Source organism: Gorilla gorilla, chromosome 2 (genome assembly GCF_029281585.2).
Source record: "Gorilla gorilla gorilla isolate KB3781 chromosome 2, NHGRI_mGorGor1-v2.1_pri, whole genome shotgun sequence".
In the NCBI taxonomy this organism is placed as follows: domain Eukaryota; kingdom Metazoa; phylum Chordata; class Mammalia; order Primates; family Hominidae; genus Gorilla; species Gorilla gorilla.
In genome coordinates, this window is record NC_086017.1 from 199,839,044 (window position 1) to 199,858,343 (window position 19,300).

General features: G+C 37.2%; 1 protein-coding gene across 14 annotated transcripts in view; it reads left to right on the forward strand.

Annotated features, from left to right (window-relative positions):
- Positions 1-19,300, forward strand: part of LPP (LIM domain containing preferred translocation partner in lipoma) — a 741,548-nt gene that overhangs the window by 602,045 nt on the left and 120,203 nt on the right. For all 14 annotated transcript variants that reach the window (XM_055381176.2, XM_063704451.1, XM_019023948.4 and 11 more), the window contains one exon: positions 9,571-9,740. In XM_055381176.2, the coding sequence (XP_055237151.1) occupies positions 9,571-9,740 (170 nt within the window). The remainder of the gene's footprint in view (positions 1-9,570; positions 9,741-19,300) is intronic.

Below are 19,300 nucleotides of genomic sequence, written 5' to 3' on the forward strand. Positions count from 1 at the left end.
TTAGCCAGGTATGGTGGCACACACCTGTAATCCCAGCTACTCAGGAGGCTGGGGCCAGAGAATTGCTTGAACCTGGGAGGTAGAGGTTGCAGGGAGCCAAGATCGCACCACTGCACTCCAACCTGGGCAACCGAGTGAGACTCCATCTCAAAAAAAAAAATAAAAAGTTTACTATCCAGAGAATCTTGTCCAGGTTAACACTCTTTTTTGTCTGCTTTCTTCTTTTGTAAAACAAGAAGGTAAGAGGGACACTGGAGAAAACCTAATGTTCTTTACAAAATGAGTCATAGTTCTCCATCTGCAAACTGTGGCTCCCATTTGTGTCTTGGTGTCAATATGACTATTACATGTTATGTACATGGATTCCACCTCATTTGCAACATAGTCTTCTGCCTGAGCTCTGTTTGTTGGATCTGATCTAACTTTACATGGTCTTAAGTCACACATTGAACTCTTAAGTTCTGTAGGCCTCTAAGCCTTTTTAAGTTTTGGTATTTTCATCGTTAAAATGAGAGTGATTATAACCCTTGCTTTGCTGCCTCCAAATATTATTGAGGGATCAAATGCATTGATAAATAAGATAAAGCACTAGACAAATATAAGGGATGCTTGATGACTTCACAGAGGGAAGATTATTCTGTTGCTGGCTGCTGAAATACAGTAGCTTTAGAAAAACCCCTTTGGGTTCCCTTATTATCAGGTTTGGTCTCAAATAACCAGAATTAATTTGGAGATTTCCTACCACAAAAGCTAAAAGTAACTGGGCAGATTTACCCTTTGAATGGACCTAAAGGAAATACAGATTCCCACGAGAGAGATCACGGAGCAGATTCAAACCATAAGTCAAAAATAATTGTTGCAATAGCGGTTCTAACTGTACTAGTAAATAATGATTTTTCTGTTAGCAGATCAATCATGAAATGAATTCTAAATATAGAAGACTGGTTAAAAAATTAAGATGGAGAATGTGAAAATGTCCATGTGTAAAAATTAACTTAAAGAGAAATCTTGTTTGGCCAAAAGAAATACTACTGTTTCTGTCAGGAATGTTCTGTGATTTAATCAAGTTTCCTGCCTGGCCAGATAATTTTAGGAATTGTGGACTTTGAAAGTAGTAAGTCAGTTTAGAAAACTGGTTAAGTGGACAGATGTAAAGTCAGACTGCCTAAGCCCCAATTCTAGCTTCAATATTTAACTCTGTGGTTGTGGGCAAGGCACATAATCTCTTTATGCTGCCTTTTCATCAACTATTATGGAGATAATGATAGAACCTACATCATAGAGTTGTTGGGGTGATTACATGAGATAATACAATTAAATACTTAACACCTGGCACATAAAAAGTGCTGAATAAATATTGACTATTATCATCACCCTGGGGTCTACAAATTTTTGTAGGATTAGGATTAGGATTGAAATTTCTACCAAAAAATTCCATCAGTAAAATATTGATAAATATAAATCTTAACTAACTGCCTCAGAGACATAGGGACCTCTATTTTCCACTCATTGACTGTCATCTTTAGAGAACAGTCCAAAGCATGTGCCTTTCTGTTCTAGTTGTTATGAGCTCTTTATTTTGAAGTTGAACTATATACCTCCTATAGTTTAAAGGAGAAAGAAGTAGGTCTCATGCTGGACACCTGCTAGATGTTACCTCCTCTGAATTTCATAGCCAAGTATTTAAGGCAATTATGATCATCTCCCTCTTAGAGAAGCCTAGGAAAGGTTACTGCAGTGCTTGACAGAAAATAGAAACTCACCAAGTGCATTTGTTGAAGGATTGACAGAATGGCTGGATAAGTGACTCAACTAAGACCACTTATCTAGTGAGTGCATCTATTCAGCTGCTTGTTTTGAAGACAAGGAAATTCGGGCTCAGAAAATTTAGGAAACTTGTCTAGGCTGCCAATAGCTAGTAACAAAGGCAAGAATTGCATATCTGATTTTCTTTGCACCATGTTATATCTAACTGTTCAAAAGATACCATGTATTATATTCGAAAATGCAAAACAGGGTTGTTTTTTGTTTTGTTTGTTGTGGTGGTGGTGATGGTATTTTTGTTTTGTTTTTGCTACTTTTCCTGAGAGTGGAAGTTGCTATCAAAAAGTTACTGCCATGACTACTATGTGTTTAGATGCTATTAGTTTCATCAAGGTTGGGAATAGGGTATATGTTGCCCAACTTTCTGCCCCTCTCCGCCTCATATTAAAGTTCCAATTTCCTAGAATATATCTCCTGGGGGATTTGGCACTAGCCATCACTGCATTCCAATACCCCGGGACAAACTACTCTTGGTGGAACACAGAAGCATACAGTCCTTGTTACAGCAATGGTTCTCAAACTCACATTCCTGATGGAAAGCTAGAGTTGAAGGGTCAACACCCAAGAGCTGCAGTGGAGGACCATCACCTGTCCTGATTCGCCACCTGTGATAGATCATGACTTTCACTAAGATCTCCTGAGGCTTGTGGGGATGGAGAAGTGATGCTGGACTGGCCCTTCCTCTTTCCCTGCAGGTGTTAATGGGTTCTGCTCCTAAACAATACTGATATAGGTCAGAGTTATGATTGAATTATATACACAGAAACATGTGCTGATTGAGAAAATGGGCTGTACAAGTCAGACCTGGTTCCAGTCTCAGCCCCACTACATTCTGCCTTTGAGACTTTGGCCAGGTGATGGAACATCAGGTTTCTTATCTAAAAAGGAGAATAATTGGTTGGTAAGACTAAATGAAAAAATGTATGTGAAATGCTTAGGACAGTGCTGAGCACAGATAAAAATGCACAATAATTTTCTATTTTTTGTTAGGCTCCTTCACAATACATATATTTACATCAGCGAAACATGCTTGCTTTTGCAACCTTCTGTGGGACTCCCCCTCCTAATTTACCACCTCACCTGAAGGTCTAAGCTAAGCAAATCTCTGTCTATAAATGAATCACATCGTGGTTAGACTTTATAACAACTTCCCCTTGCCAGGAGATCACTCAGCCTTCACTTCATCTCATCTGGTTTGCTGCCCAGGCCTTTATGCACTCATTCCTGAACTCCTCTCCCTGACAACCTTGGGGTTTTGGCTTGTTGTGTGCGTGTGTGTGTGTGTGTGTGTGTGTGTGTTTTGTTTTTTGTTTTTTTTTTACTTTACCTTAATTTCTCTTTTTGGACTAAGATGTTAAAATGTTTCTTAATGTGACTGTCTCCGAAAGTGTTTTGTATCTACCACTCATCCTAGTGGCAGTCATTGATCCTTTTCTTGTTGCGAGTGTTTGAGTGTGGGTGTGTGTGAGTGTGTATATGTATTTGTAGAGGGAAAAACAAGAGAGAGGGAAACAGACATTGGAGCCACCTTTCCCCCACTAGCCACGTACCTGTTGAACCTTCAAGCCTCTCTATAGAATCAGATATACACAAGCACAGTGACAGAACTACATGTGTCCTACAGTCCAGCTTTTAAGATATGATAAAAACTCTTGTATTCACAGAGCTAAATGGCAATAACCATAGGAGATTGGATATTGCTACATTATGTAAAGACAGAGTCCCAAGAAAATAGTGGGAACTCAGTTTGATGTATGATGTGATATGTGATATCTTACTTTACATGGCTAACGGTTGACATTCTTTGTGGATTCTATATTGTCTAAGGCTACAGCAGAGCCATATGATAAATTCATCGGCAACCCAAAAGAAGCCTGTTCTATCGGAGTGCTTCCAATTAATATAAGTAAACCACTTTCTCTGGCTCAATGCTACCAAAATATTTTATGAGAAAATTTAGCTGATTCTGCTCATGTATATTTTCAATGGATGGAAAGCCATTGCAAACTTTTCAAACTAAAATATAAAGACAGCATTAGGGAGAATACTCTCTCTGGTGAAAAACAACATGTATTATGATGCCTTAGGAATTTCTTTTTTTCAGCCAACTCGTGGTTGAGCAGTCTGTCCCCAAACTGTTTTGCATGCGGACAAAACCTGTTTGGGCGATACTTGTCAGCTTTTCTTCTGACAAGCAGGACAGAAATAGGCACCCCCTGGAACACTGAGTTTGACTTGACTCAACATAGAATCACCTGGAGAGTTTTAAAAGTTTCTCTCCTGTAATATCCCACCCCCAGACCAATGAAATCAGAATCTTTGGAGTTGGGAACCAGGGATTAATATTTTTTTTTTAAGTTTCCCAGATGATTGCAATATACAGGCAAGATTGAGAGTCACTGTCCTAGAATATAAGCAGTTTAAGAAACAAGTTGTCTATTATTACATGCATCAATACTACAGAGTCCATGAAATAAAAGCTTTGGTGATAAGAAAATGCCACCATCCTAGAGCCTTCAGTTAACATCATATGGGCCTGTCATATAAAGAATGCAAACTCATTCTGTTATCTTTTTGGGCCTTCAGTGGAAGATAATTTTTAAATCAGCTTAATGGAAACTGTGCTTCAGGAAAATAACTTCAGTAGCCATATGTAGGATAAATTGGAGCAGGTTTTGTTTCTAGGAATATGTTGCCATCATTTCACTACCCTTATATAATCTTATTGATTCAACTTTTAGAACCAAGACTTTTTTCAGAATATATTGAAGAATGTGCTTAATGGGAATGCTGATATATCATACAATTGGCATATAGAGCTTCAGTTCATTATCATATTTAAAGGTACAATATTAATTTTGCTTGTGCTTAAAATGTCTATTATAATTCAAGTAGCAAGGAAGACATGAAGACAAATGTGACCTGGCTTGACATCTACACATATTTAATACTTTACATTTGATGGTGAATAATGGGAAAGTTTGGGAGTGTGTCATCCCCAGTCACCATGCATCAACTCCCAAAATGGCTATGGACAGCTTTGGTCCTGCCTCAAAACAAGCACTGCTTGCAAAAGAGGGTCTGTGGCTTGTTTTTATCAGTTGTGTGGTGATCACAGGAAAAACATTTTAAATAAAAAGTTTATTTTGCCATCATGAAAGAAACAAATTCATATTACCAAAAGAGAAAATAAATATGACAACCCAGCCCGGTGCAGTGGTTCATGACTGTAATCCCGGCACCTCAGGAGGCCAAGGTTGGAGGGTTGCATGAGCCCAGGAGCTTGAGACCAGCCTGGGAAGCACAGCAAGACCCTATCTGTACAGAAAAAAATTAAAAATTAGCTGGGCTTGGTGACATGTGCCTGTAGTCCCAGCTACTGGTGGCAAGGGCTGAGGGAGGAGGATCACTTGAGCCCAGGAGTTCAAAGGTGTAGTGAACCATGATCGCACTACTGTGCTCCAGCCTGGGCAACAGAGTGAGATCCTGTCACAAAAAAAAAAAAAAAAGAAAGAAAAGAAAACCCATATCACGCTATGCCACTTCTCTTGTTCAACCTGTAGATTTCCCTGGAATGCCACTGTTCACCCATGCCATCCCCAAAAATGACTTGTTAAAATTCTAACCCTTCAGATTAGCTCCATTATTAAGACTTCTGTAAAGCCTTTCTGTTGGTAAGAGGAAGTAAATCAGAGATATCAGAACAATCAGGAAGCCATTGCAATAGCCTTTGAAAGGAAGTGTGATTAGGTAGTAGGCGTGTGGTGGAAAGCAGGCATTTCTGACACATTGCTGAGGTTGCTATAGATGGGAGAGCAGAGGTGAAGGATAAGAAGAATTGATGGCTGAATCTAGAGTCAGTACAAAGCAATGTATAAAATAAGTAATAATATATAAACACCATTTTTGGTTTTGTTTGGAAATCTTAATTCACTGACAAAGTTCCCCATCGGCTGCCGGCCCTCTGTCATCGGATCTTTTGATTGACTGCTCAGCATTGGCAGCAAGCTCTTCACACCAGCCCTGGGTCTGAGCTAATCAGCTGTGTTTCCTTCATGCTCTGATGCCTTGAAGTTTGGTACTATTCTCCTGGTTTCTCTTGTTTAAAAGTGCTGAGATACTTGTCTAAAAGATGGGCCTTAAGATTGTGGTGTGCTTTTAATAACGTGTGGTGTAAGTGCCTCTAGAGGCAAGCATACACTATGCTTGAGTAACTTTCTCTCCATTCTGAATCTCTCCTTAAAGGACATAGTTTGTAAATGTTTGTTCATGTGAAAAGGGAAGATTCAGGTACCTTTTCTGTCCTACTGATGTGTGGGGCTATTTTTATGTTTTGTTCTTCGCTTTTTTTCTGTACTTGTGATTTAAAGGTGCCAGACTGGTTACCCTCAACGCTAGTGTCCCCAGTGTATCCCAAGAATAGAAAAAATAATGAGAGGCAGCAAAACTGGCCTGTGTCTGAGTCCAGCATATTAGGCTGACCCACTCTGGAGGAATATTCTCCAAAGCATAAAGTAGAAGATCATTCCTTAGGAATACAATACAGTCCATCTGTTTTCATAGCTGAGAAGGCAATTCCGTGTCATGCCATCATGGAGCCACTGCAGTATTTTGGTATCCAAGCCATAGTCACTCATTCTCTCCGTGAGGGAAAACTAGAATGTCTTTTCCTCTTCCACCCTTACCTTTCAAAATTCCATCCTTGAGGGTTGGGCTCAAATGCTTCTTTCTCCACAAAACCTTTCCTGAGCCCCTGTGAGTGTGGTTTTCCTTCCGCATTCCATAGCACTTTCTTCTAAGACATGTTACATGCTTTGTCATGTGACTATTGCATGTAGGTTGTCTTGACTGTGAGAGGCACTGACATCGTCGAATTCATTTTTGTATATCACACAGAAGGAGAACATAGTCATGGGCAAGAGTAGACATTTGAGGTTGAATAGATGGACCATTTCAAAGCTTATCTTTTCAGCCTGACCTTTAAGGCTTTGCTCTGGCCGTTGCCTCTAAATCAGTGATTGAAGTTTGCTCCCAGATCCTCATGAGTAGCTATCAAACTCTCCATAAGCCATGTAGGCTCAGGTTCTTGGATTCTAGGTATTACACTTTGGGCATCATAGTCTGAATCAAAATTGCTACTTTTAGCTGCTTAGTAGACTGCCATTACCAATAGTGTAATATTTAATGAGAACTACTTTTTTAGGGGGCGGGGGGAAGTGTGGTCCACAGATCCCTGATAGCCCTTCGTGTACTATGTAGTGAATCTGCTTGACATCTAGAAAAGGGAAGAGTAATATAGAAAAAGAATTTTGTTGACCTGCCTGCATTTAACAAATGTAAAATGTAAAATTACAGCTTTCACAGGAATCTAATATGCTTTTAATAATCATATGGATTGGTAATCCATTTACTCCTAATCCCTAATTCGTTTTCTGCAATGAAATGTTGTCAAAGGGTGGCATGAAGCTGTTAGAATTTAAGCATGATTTTCAAACATAGCACAGTTTTTTTTGTGGTTTTGTTTTTTTGGGTTTTGTTTTTTTCAGAATAATTACAAAAATAGTGCCATATGAAATAGTTTTGTTACTGTTGGCAGGAAAGTCCAAAATGTTATCTCATAATAAAAACAGGTACAAGTTCAGTCCTGGATAAAAACTTTTGAAGTCTGCCACAAACAAATACTATACAAAATTTTTTCATCAAATGTCAAGACTGTGGTATCAAGACTTTATAATGATATCAACTGTAGTGGTGACAGCTTAGTTTCCAATACTTTAACTCTTTTTCCAGCACTTCATATTTCTTTTTGGTTTGAGACGGAGTCTCGCTCTGTCACCCAGCTGGAGTGCAGTGGCGCCATCTCAGCTCACTGCAACCTCTGCCTCCCAGGTTCAAGCGATTCTTCTGCCTCAGCCTCCTGAGTAGCTGTGGTTACAGGCACACACCACCACGCCCAGCTAGTTTTTGTATTTTTCGTAGAGACGGGGTTTCACCATGTTGATCAGGCTGGTCTTGAACTCCTGACCTCAGGTGATGCACCCACCTCAGCCTCCCAAAGTGCTGGGATTGAAGGCATGAGCCACCGCACCCAGCCTTCATATTTCTTATTCCTTAGGAAAAAAACTAAGATGTATACTTTGGGTTATATTTAAAGTCACATTCAAATCCCACAACAGGATATAAAGAAATACTTTTCAGGGCCAAATACAACTGGAGAGGATTAGAAATAAATTTACCTTTTTTTCTCTCAAGTTGAAACATCTAGCCCTCCCATGTTTGAGTGTGAAATGGCTATCAATCCAATGTGATGGAGTGCTGAAAGCAGTCTTCAGTAAGAAGTCTCTCCATAATGCTGCCTAACGTCAGATCCATGTTAATCCTGATGCACAGAACTGGGAATAGGTAATATAGCATAGTGGTTAAGAGCATAGATGCTGAAGTTAGACTGCTTAGGCTGGAATTTAGTTAACCATTTGTGTGACTCAGTTTCCTCATCTGTGAAATAGGCATAATAACAGTACCTGCATATAGATTGTTGTGAATATGAAATGAGTTAATATATCTAAAGCCCCTAGAAAAAGTCTGACATATGTGAAGCACTACATTTGCTATACCTTATCTATCAAAGCCTACAGCTTCTGGCTAACATTCCCAGTGTTCTATAATTATTAGATAGAATTTTTTTTAACTTAGTAGAAACAAAGACTAAGAAGGGAAACTAGATGTGGACATGACGTCTAGCTCAAGATTCCCATGATGGAGCCACATAGAGATATGGATGGCAACCAGCATAATGCCTCTCACTGACATAACTATTTGTCTGAATTTATATTTTATTGTTATTATTTAAAGCTTACTGCAAATTTTAAAAACTGAAACCTGATGTCCATATGTAGGCCAGATGCCACATTAATCAATTTAAGAATGCTGGAGCTTCGCAGAATACTGCATGAACAACGAGAACCGCGGCCCTGAAAGACTCAAAACCCTACAGTATATGAAACTATTGCAGGATGTGTGGATGTTCAAAGGAATAACAGACTTGGAAGCAATGCTTACTGAATTTTGATGTGTTAAAGGGTGTCAAGTCCAAGAAAGAGATAAGGTCTCAGAAGACAGAACTAGAACCATGGGGTAAGCAGTTAGAATGAGGAAGCACTATGGCTCAGTAGGAGAAAGAACCTTTTAGCCATCAAAGCGATCTAGAAATTAAAGGACTGCCTTGGGATCTGCCTGTCACTGAGAGCTGGCTGCAGAGGTTTTACAATCAGGGCTTTTGTAAAAGGAACTAAAATTTGAGTTTGGACCCAATTATCTTACATTCTATCTGGATGTGTAGAATCTCCAAGAAGAAAGGCTCTTCTGTACTGTTTTATAGATTTTGCCTTCCACTCCAAACATCCTGAGTCATGTTCCTTTTATACTTGCATGTGAGATGAGAGTCAGAGCACTGACCTCAAAGCCAGCGACCGGGTTCTACTGTTCCTTTCTGCAAGAACTTAGACTATAAGACTCAATCTCCTCAACCAATTAATGTAAAATCCCCTCCATGCCAATCTTGCCGAGGATAGGGGTGGCTGTACTGGTGATCTTGCTGGGGTAATGGGGTAATAGTACTGGGGTAATGATGGCAGGAGTGGTGGTTCTATTGCTGCTGACGTTATGAACCTGCTTTCTCCTCCACTTTGGCTTTAGCAGGACTGAAGTACTCCTTGGTGTGTTCTTATCAAACCCTTTTTTTTCCAGGCCGCTGTGCTCGCTGTGGAGAAAACGTAGTTGGGGAAGGTACAGGATGCACTGCCATGGATCAGGTCTTCCACGTGGATTGTTTTACCTGCATCATCTGCAACAACAAGCTCCGAGGGCAGCCATTCTATGCTGTGGAAAAGAAAGCATACTGCGAGCCCTGCTACATTGTAAGTTCCAGATTTGTTCCTCAAGCGCTTTGCAAAGATGTCTTCTGTGGCTGAATGCCAGTCACTCCAGATAGAATATAGCCATCAGATCTTTACTTCTTCCTAGACTTCAAAATGTGTGTGTGGGGTGTGTGTGTGTGTGTGTGTGTGTGTGTGTGTGTGTGTGCGTAAATTAGCATATTGTAATTTTTTTCTACACATCCCCCATTCATATGCGGTCAGAAAGATGTATTAGCATGGGACTGCCATTCAGTTAGTGGTCTGCTGGGAAGGTCATCAGCCTGTGGCTTTCAAGCATGTATGTACAAGCTAAAATTTTCTTTCTTAAAGCATCAGAAAGCTTTCCAAGTAGCTGAGTCACACCTCTTAAAGATCTCACCCTACATTTGAAGTGCCCAGTATTTTCAAGGAAACTTTACAGAATCTCTGGACTTGTCATTCCTCTTCCAGAATACTGGGCCCTTTGAGTCCATTTTCATCTACCAAAATGTTTCTTCCACCTCTTATCCAACAGGTTTTTAATGATGCAAACAGGGGAACTGTTTATTATAAAGCACCTTAAAGAGAAATGAACAGTAATGCTGACTGAGCTAATCATTGTTTTCTTTTATTACAGAACACAAAAACTATATTTTAATAATATACCTGGGTAACTAAAAAATTCTCAGTCATGTTACCTTAGCATTTTACAATGCTACTTACTTAATCTACCTATTAAACTATTCTCTGTTAGAGTAATTTGATGAATGAACACAGACTTTTTTCATCTAATGTAAATTTCTTTGCTATCCTTGAGCATGATTTTAATCTTTGTTTAACACATGTTGATGGGAAAAGTAGTGTTTTTTGTTTGTTTGTTATGTAAACCCACAAAACAGTCATGGTTTGTCCCTCAGTGCCCAGAGATTTCAACATAAAAGACACCTTGGTTTCTTTACCAAGGTATTGGGAGTCATACTTGGCTTTACAAGGTTCACATTTATTGAAGACGTTTTTGGCCTGGTTGGTATTTTCCTATAACTTGGCAGCTCTAACCCATTGTAACGTTGGGGTCTGTAGCACAGATCTGAAAGTTCATCAAGATTAAGGCTTCGTAGGATTAAATATGGCTTTGCATCTGTCTTAGGTTCAATTTTATTTCATTTTCTTTCCAAAGGTAACTTAATACATGTAACATCATTTCTTTCCAAAGGTAACTTAAACACATGTAGAGCCATACAGTGGTAGAGTTGGAAAAAAAATCTTAAAATCATTTGCGTAATTACTCTCTTTAGCAATGAGAATGCCAAGACATACAGAAGAGGAAAGCGACTTCGCATGACCTATCATTAGTGTCAGAACCAAGGCTGCATTCCGTTATTCGCGCTCCACAGTCTTAGATTCTTTGCAGATGCTACATGGTTTTCATTTTCCTAAACATAAACAAAGTAATGTACTGTTGATCTGGAAGGAGCAATTATGCATAAGTGAAAGTCTAGTAAACAAAAGCTTACCTCTTTAGAATATAAGAATATTTCAAATATCACCCTTTGACATCTTTATTGAAAAAAGAAAGGCATTACATAATTTCTTGCCTTTTTAAACAGACTAAACCGGGTGTCATTCACAATGGCTTGGCACCACGTTTATGAAATTATTTATTGCCGTGAGCCCTAAGGTAGTGATGTTGGCAGAGTGTGTAGAGGCACCCAGGGTTGTCCTTACACCAAGTAAACACATACTGCTATGTTTTTTTTATAGCTCCTGTGTCTATTTTTTATCCCTTTTTGACTCCATAGTTGATTTTTGCTACTTTAATGATGCTACTGTGGCAGCCTTCTTCAGTTGTTTTGTTTCAACCCTTGTTAGCTAGAAATCATATAGACAGTATTGGGAAAGAGTGTAACAGGGTGGGAAGAACATGAATTTGAATTTGGTTACGTCACTTAGTGCTTCCCCTCCTTGGGAAAATTATTTACTCTTTCTGAGTATCAGTTGCCTCATCTATATAATGGGGACAATGGCAGTTATTTTCCATGAAGAAGAAATGAGACAATCCTAGTAAAGCACACTGGGCCTCTTCAGGAAAAGTAGTGGAATAAATGTTATTCTGGGATTAACTTTAATGAAGTTTCTGGAACTGTTTAATATTTCTGAATATGGGAACCTTACATGTGCAGTGAAATTCACTGGGCTTTAGGAAATTATTATAACCTTTCAGACATACTCCTCCCATTTTTACATGTTTGCTTGCTTTTCTGAGTGCGTAACAAAACTGGAGAAGGTCTAATCTGACTAAATAATAGCTTTCTATAGTGTGTGGGCTCAAGTTTCTATCTCCATTCCAGGCATAGGATGGGTCTCTGTGATTCTGTAGGATGCCAGCCCCATCTTCTTTGGTTTGTTGTTACTATACTATGCTTATGAGAAGGAAAACTATCTGGGAGATATTTAATCACATACTTGGAAGAACTGGGTGAATTCAAATAATGGAAATTCTAACCATTTTTTTTTCTTCTTTCCCTCATAAGAACATTTAATCAAGGTCTTTCTTTAATGAGATCTATTCGTGGTGACTCTAAAATGTAATTTAATTCTTATCAGAATTCAGTTAAGCTTTACCAAAGACTCTTGTCCAATATTGATTCGAGTTCAGCACAGCCCTCAAACCCTCAGATGGATGTATCAGAACTTTAATTTCTTCTGAACTTTTATATGTCCAATAAGCTGCATACTAGAAGTGTAAGGAGGTTGAGGAAATTGGGCAAATGAAATAAAACAAGTTGGCTTTGAAGATAGTTTGCATTAAGGAGAATCCTAGAACTGTGCGTCTCTCTTGGAACCAAAAGCCTTAGAACAGGAAGCATATTCTGTGTGATCCAGCAAAATTGCCTTTGGTTACACTGTTGAAAACTGATGTCTAAAAGGTATTCCATACAAAACCAGAGCAAACCTAGCCCTTGGCCATCAGTCAGTGTGCCTGTCTTTTTTTTTTTTTTTTTAATTGATGGAATGAGAATATTCAAGATAGTGGCTTAATTATTTTTGTATAAGGACCGCCATGTTTGATACTCTGAGTTCAGGAATGAGACCAGTCTAATGTAAATTAAATTTACTTCTGCCTAAATTGGTTGTTGATCAACTTAAGATCCTATTAAAATTAAATATTTACATGATTTTGAGGGAAAATGCACCAGTAATGTCTGCAGCTTTGGTTCAATGATTTTTAATATTTTCCTGTGGTTTATTGAGTTTGTTCTTAATCTTTGTGCTTAAGTGGTTATGATTAAACAGTTTGATTCAGTATAGCATTGTAATTCTCTTTAATCATTTTACATATTTTGTTTTCTATTTTTTATTTATTAACATAATACAAATGTTCATATAGTTTTGCATCGTTAGTATTCATTTTTAGCTTTTTATCTGTTTAGTTTTACATTTAGATTACACACTTCATTTTAAAACCATTTGCCAGTCAAAAAGTATTGTTTTGCAATCTTTTAGAATTGTAAATAACATGCCTATAGATAGTTAATAAAAATTTTATTTTTTATTTTGAATTACATCCTTAGCATAAATTCTTTGATTTATATTACCAAATCAAATTTAATCTGGAGGACTTTTGCATTACCTTGCTAGATTTCTTTAGGAATATTTTTGTAATTTACAGAACCATCAACAGTAATGAAACTATATGTTAAAATGCAATCTATCCCCTATGAGAGAAGTTTATTTATATTTTCTGAACTAATTTAATAAGCACATTATGTCTTAGTTATTTTAAGTTTGTGTAATTATTAGCAAAATCAATGAGATGCTTTTCTTCTTTGGTGATATGTCTCTTGAAAGCCTAGTTTTGGTTATTCTTATAGATTTGAATATGTAAACAGATTAAAATAAAGATCACTAAAACTTTGTTAGGAAGTGATATAAATAGAATGTATTTATCGTAATTCTAGCTCTCCTGATGTGACCTTGGGTAAATCATTTAGCTTCTGAGTATCAGTGTCCTCATTTATTAAAGGGAGATATTAATTTCTCCCATGTCTTCACAGATAAGGAATAAGCAGTTGTGATATTTCGTATACATGAAATTGTTTACTAATATAAGTGCTTAATCTGATTAATAGAATTTTTATCATTGCTTTTTTTTTCCCCTTTAGTGTAATGTGATACTCTATAGAAACCCTCTAAATCTGGGTCAATTTCTTGGCTGTAGTTGCTATGGAAATACTGAAATAAATAAATGTCATGGAAGGAATATAAGGACACATATTAAAAGCGGAGGTTCATGCTTTGCTTAAGAAGATTTTTATGTAGGTATGAATATGAAGGGCAGCAACAGTGCTTCCTGCTTATGTACCCTTCTGCACGTAAAGAGACAGCCTTACTCATAAGTATAGTTTAAGAAAAAGAATTGCTGTTTTATTCCTAGCATTACCAAGGAGTCTGGGCCTAGGGACAGAGTGCATCAGAAATTCTCAGCAAAAGTCTGTTTATGAAGTGACAGCCAAGGATCCTCCCCCAAACCAGTGCTTTTATTCCCAGTGGAGGGACTCCAGGTCCTAACTCTCTGACAGCAGAAGGTGGTACATACATTTTTACTAGAGTTGAAATCCAAATGACTAAAGGGCCTCTGGAAATATGAGGCCAACTCCACAGGAGGCTAAACACTTTAAGGTACCTGAAACTTGACGCATTAGTGACCAACCCACTAGCAGCCTTTTGCTCCCTTATGTCATCAAATGGCTACAGTTAAAACATTCTAACTTGTCAGCCTACATTAAGAGGTAGTTTTGTACCTCTGCAGGAAAGCTGTTCTTTTATATACTCAATTCTTCTTAATAAAATGTTTTAAAAGCACTTATGGCCAGTGCTTTATGTGAATGTTGGAAAAGGAAGCAAGAGTTTGGACTAAACCTGAAAAATCCACATGACTTTCTTCCTTTTTTTCTAATTGCCTACCTCTGCTCTCTCACCTCCAAGGAGTGTTTGTCTGTGCCTCTTGTCTCTCTTTCTGTCTCACACAGCACACACACACACACACACACACACACACACTTTCTTCTTGCTGTTACATCATCATTTCACCAGAACTCTCCAGGAAGGAGAAAAATAGTTCAAGAAAGAGAAAAATTTGTCAAGCACTCTCTTGGGAAGTTAAGCATGTTACCCACTGGGAATAGTTATCTCTTCCATTCATACAGCCCCTTACATTTTATAATGCTACCGAGCATCTGTTGTTGCATGCTGTCATACCTAGTAGAGCCTTGTGAAATAGATAATGGGAAGATTATTAGTCTCATTTTACAAATGTGGCTCTGATGTTTTCAAAGTAAATGACAAAACAAAGACTATGAACAACTTTTATAATTTACACTTTATTGCTTGGCCCATACTAACATCCGTGCTAACATTCAGCAACTAATTTTTTTTTTCTTTTTTGAGATGTGGTCTTGCTGTTGTTGCCCAGGCTGAACTCAAACTCCTGGGATAAAATGATCTTCCTGCCTCAGCCTCACAAGTAGCTAGGACTACAGGCTTGCACCACCACGTGCAACGTGCAACTTAATGTTCAATTATTTCTTTCTTTCTTTTTTTTTTTTTTTTTTTGAGACAGGGTCTCTCTCTGTCGCCCAGGCTGGAGTGCAGTGGTATGATCTTGGCTCACCGCAATCTCCACCTCCCGGATTCAAGCAATTCTCCTGCCTTAGCCTCCTGAGTAGCTGGGATTACAGGCGCCCACCACCACGCCCGGCTAATTTTTTTATTTTTTCATAGAGACGGGGTTTAACCATGTTGGCCAGGCTGGTCTCAAACTCCTGACCTCAAGTGATCCACTGCCTTGGCCTTCCAAAGTGCTGGGATTACAGGCGTGAGCCATCACACCCAGCCCATGTTAAACTTTCTACGTGAAGATCCTAAAAGCCCCCAACTACTCAGATTTAAAATCAGGTATAATTATAGCCTTTTCCCAGAAAATTTTAATCGATAACCACCTGACTCATACTTTCCAGTATCACAGAACCTGAAATGCTAAACTCCTACTGATGAAAAACCATAAGCCCTTGTATTTTCTTGAGCATTTGAGGCCTTAAAAAGCAAAAAAAAAAAAAAAGGTTAAAAATATTTATAACAACTGACATTGACATTAACGTTTGCTCAGTGCTTTAACTTTTATGAAGCACTTTTCTTTTATCATATTACCCTCTAATTAATGATCCTAGAAAATAGTTACAGTTATTTTTGCCTTCATTTCCAGTAGCAAGAAACTGAATCTTAGAAAGTGTCAGCTTGCTTAGTTCCATAGAGTATGAGTGTCAGAGCTAATACTTGACCCTGGGCCCCTGATTCCCAAGGCCGGCTATCTCTACATCTAACAGAAAACACTGGAAATCCCATTTGCTGTTGCTAAGTTACCTTTTTCCTATGATGGTAATTCTTTTTTAAAATCCTAAGTTTTTCATTAATGTACGCCCATTAGAGAAAAATTAGCAAATAGAAGAAGAAAGGTATGTAATTCTCTCATCTCAATATAATATTTCACATTTTATCATGCACTTCTTTTCTATTATGTTTACCTGTGGGTATGGAAGTGTGTATACAAATGTAACCACACATCTGTATACATGTGGTTACATACACACACACACACACACACAATGAGATCATACCTTAACTATTGGTTAGTACCTTGCTTTTGTTATATAACAGTATATCAAACTTTGCCTTCTATACAGCCCCTTTTAAATATTCTTGAACCACTGAAAAAGAATATATGTCACCTACATATCCTTTCTGAAGGTTGATTCAAGGAAATTTTCCAAAAGGCAAATAAAGTAATCAAAATAATATGGACAGGAGATGCATAGCAAATAAAATGGTGAAAAGCAATGAAGTAATAAAACCACTGGTAAAAAAATAAAGGGGCAAAGATGTAGTAGTAAATTCAGACCAAAATAAGATAATATTAATTACCTACTAACTACAATATTCATAGAAGACAAAGTACCATTCAGTACAAAGCTATCAAGCAGTCTGAAGAACATTACTTTTTGATAAATGTCACAGTTCCCCATGAAGAATAGCCCTGAGCTTTCTTTCATTAAATATCATTATATTGAAATGTATAATTTAAAAATACTGAAGTAAGAGATAAGAAGGGTGAAAACATATTCTTTATAAAACCTTAACACGTTGCTTTTAGTCTTTGATAAATCATAAAAAGGAGTGAAATAATATGATTGATAACGTTAATTTAATCCATGTACACTGATCTATGCAAACAAAGAGTTTCTATCTTCTGTCTAAATCTGCATGGGAGATTTAGAAAAACATTTATCATATCAAAGTCTAATAGAAAATTGTAGACAGTTCCTACTGTGGCTGGCAGAATTACTTGTAGCCATATAGTAAAACAAGAAATGAATAAATACATAAGTGCACTCTTGGGTTAAGGAATCTTAGAAAGTAGTAATGATGCTAACACTGCATAGCAGTGAGAACGGAATGGAGCCGACATAGAATGCCAAGTAATACTAGTCTCATTAATTGCAACAGGAAACAGTGCATCTGTATTAACTTAAAAAACTAGAACAGACAAGAAAATCAACCTTAAAGAAATCCATTAAAATAAAACATTGTTGATAAGTTGAAAAATACTGCAATGTTTAGATCTGGGGATGATTTTTTGAAAAGAGCAGTGAAATAAACATTTGGGTAAGATAACCAAGAAAGAAACAAAAACTACAGAAAATTAGGAATGAAAAAGACACTCAGCATAGATACAGATGACATTTTAAAATTATTGCACTTAAAATTTTATATGAGAGACTATGTTCTATGCAAATCTAAAATACAGGTGAAAGAAACTTGAATAAACTCATAAAGACAGATGGAATGTGAAGCTACTACTTGCAAAAGAGCCAGAAAATTTCACTAATCTAAGTTTTCAGATCTCCAAAGAACAAATGATTTCTGTGCTATTTCAACTTTAAGAGCCTAGCAAAAAACGAGAAGTTTACCAAATCATTTTATAAAGCTAGCGTGCTCCCAATAATAATACCTAATCTAGGTTACCCCCAGAAGACAATTCTGTGATAATCTAACTTTCATAAGTGCAGAAATCCTAAGTGAAATATTAGCAAATTGAATACCACATAATAAAACATTCCAGTTATTCCATATTCAGTGCTAGAACAATTAGGAATCTTTTAGCATAATTTGCTATATTGATATATCAAAATTTTAGAAAAACTAGTAATCTCCGTAGATGCTTTTCATTAAAAGGGCATTTAATAAAATTCTTCATGCATTCATATTTAAAAACAAAAACAATGGCAATAATGCAAAATAAGCTCTAAGTAGTATTTACATATTTCGATTTATTATGCAACATTTCTAACATATATAAAGATATGAAGCATAATGACAAAGGTCCATGTACCTGTTATCCAATTTAAGAAATAAAACATTAAAAATTCAGTAGAAATCCCTTGGGTTCTATTCCATGATCATGTTCCCCTAGAGAAAGCCACTATTCTAAATTTGTTTTTTATCATTTTATGCATTTCTTTAAACAATATGTAGTGTTGTTAGCACATAGTGTTTCTTAATTTTAAATAAATGGCATTATATTATTTGTATTAGTGGTAGACTTTTCCACTCAACATCTTAAGACTGTATGTACAGACAATCATTTACAAATGATTGATTATTCTTCTAGAGAACCTGAAAAATTTTAAATATTGGAATAATGAAAGTTTAGTAAGCTGACAATATAAAAATGACAATTTTAGGTTTAGAATATATAACAGAAAAGTGTCCTCATACAGAAGCAATAAAAAATATAAAATATCTAGGTAAAACTTTAAAATGTATAAATGATCTAAGTGAGGAATGCTAAAAAAGTTTTGCATGAATAATTAACTCATGAGCAAAATGGCTATTTTGGGGATTGAATATGCTTTGGAAAGCCTCTCTCACTTTAATAGACATTCATATTATCACCCTTTATTATACAACAACGTTTTCAGTGGGGGAATGAATAGTTACTACACTCTCCTTTGCTAGTGGAATTTATTTAGCCCTTTCAACCAAATATCCCCCAGCCCTCTGCTCATCTTAGTTACTGCTCACCACATCCTTGCAGGTTCCAAGGCAGCCCTTACTTGGTAAGGAAAGAGAGGCACAGACCTGTAAGTGGATTGCCCAGAACAACAAAGAGGCCTAGCTAAACATAACCCTTTCTTCCCAGTTCCTGTTGCAAACCATATTAACTGCTGTTGTCATAGAATTAGAGTGCTTTTTAAAGTCCAGCAGGAACCTTAGAAATTCAATAATGCCATTTTATAGCTGAGAAAGCTAAATCCCAAGAAAGCTGAGTGTTTTGCCTGAGGTTATACGATTTATTAACGGCAGAGGTGGGACTAGAAACCATGAGTCTTCATGAGGCCTTCAAAGAACTACTTTCTTTGGGACCGACATGAAGGGTTTAAACATTTGTGGCTACAGGTCCAGAGAGACATCCCTAGAAAATGCTGAGATTAGTAAGATTTTGGTTGGAGAGTGTAGAAATAGGA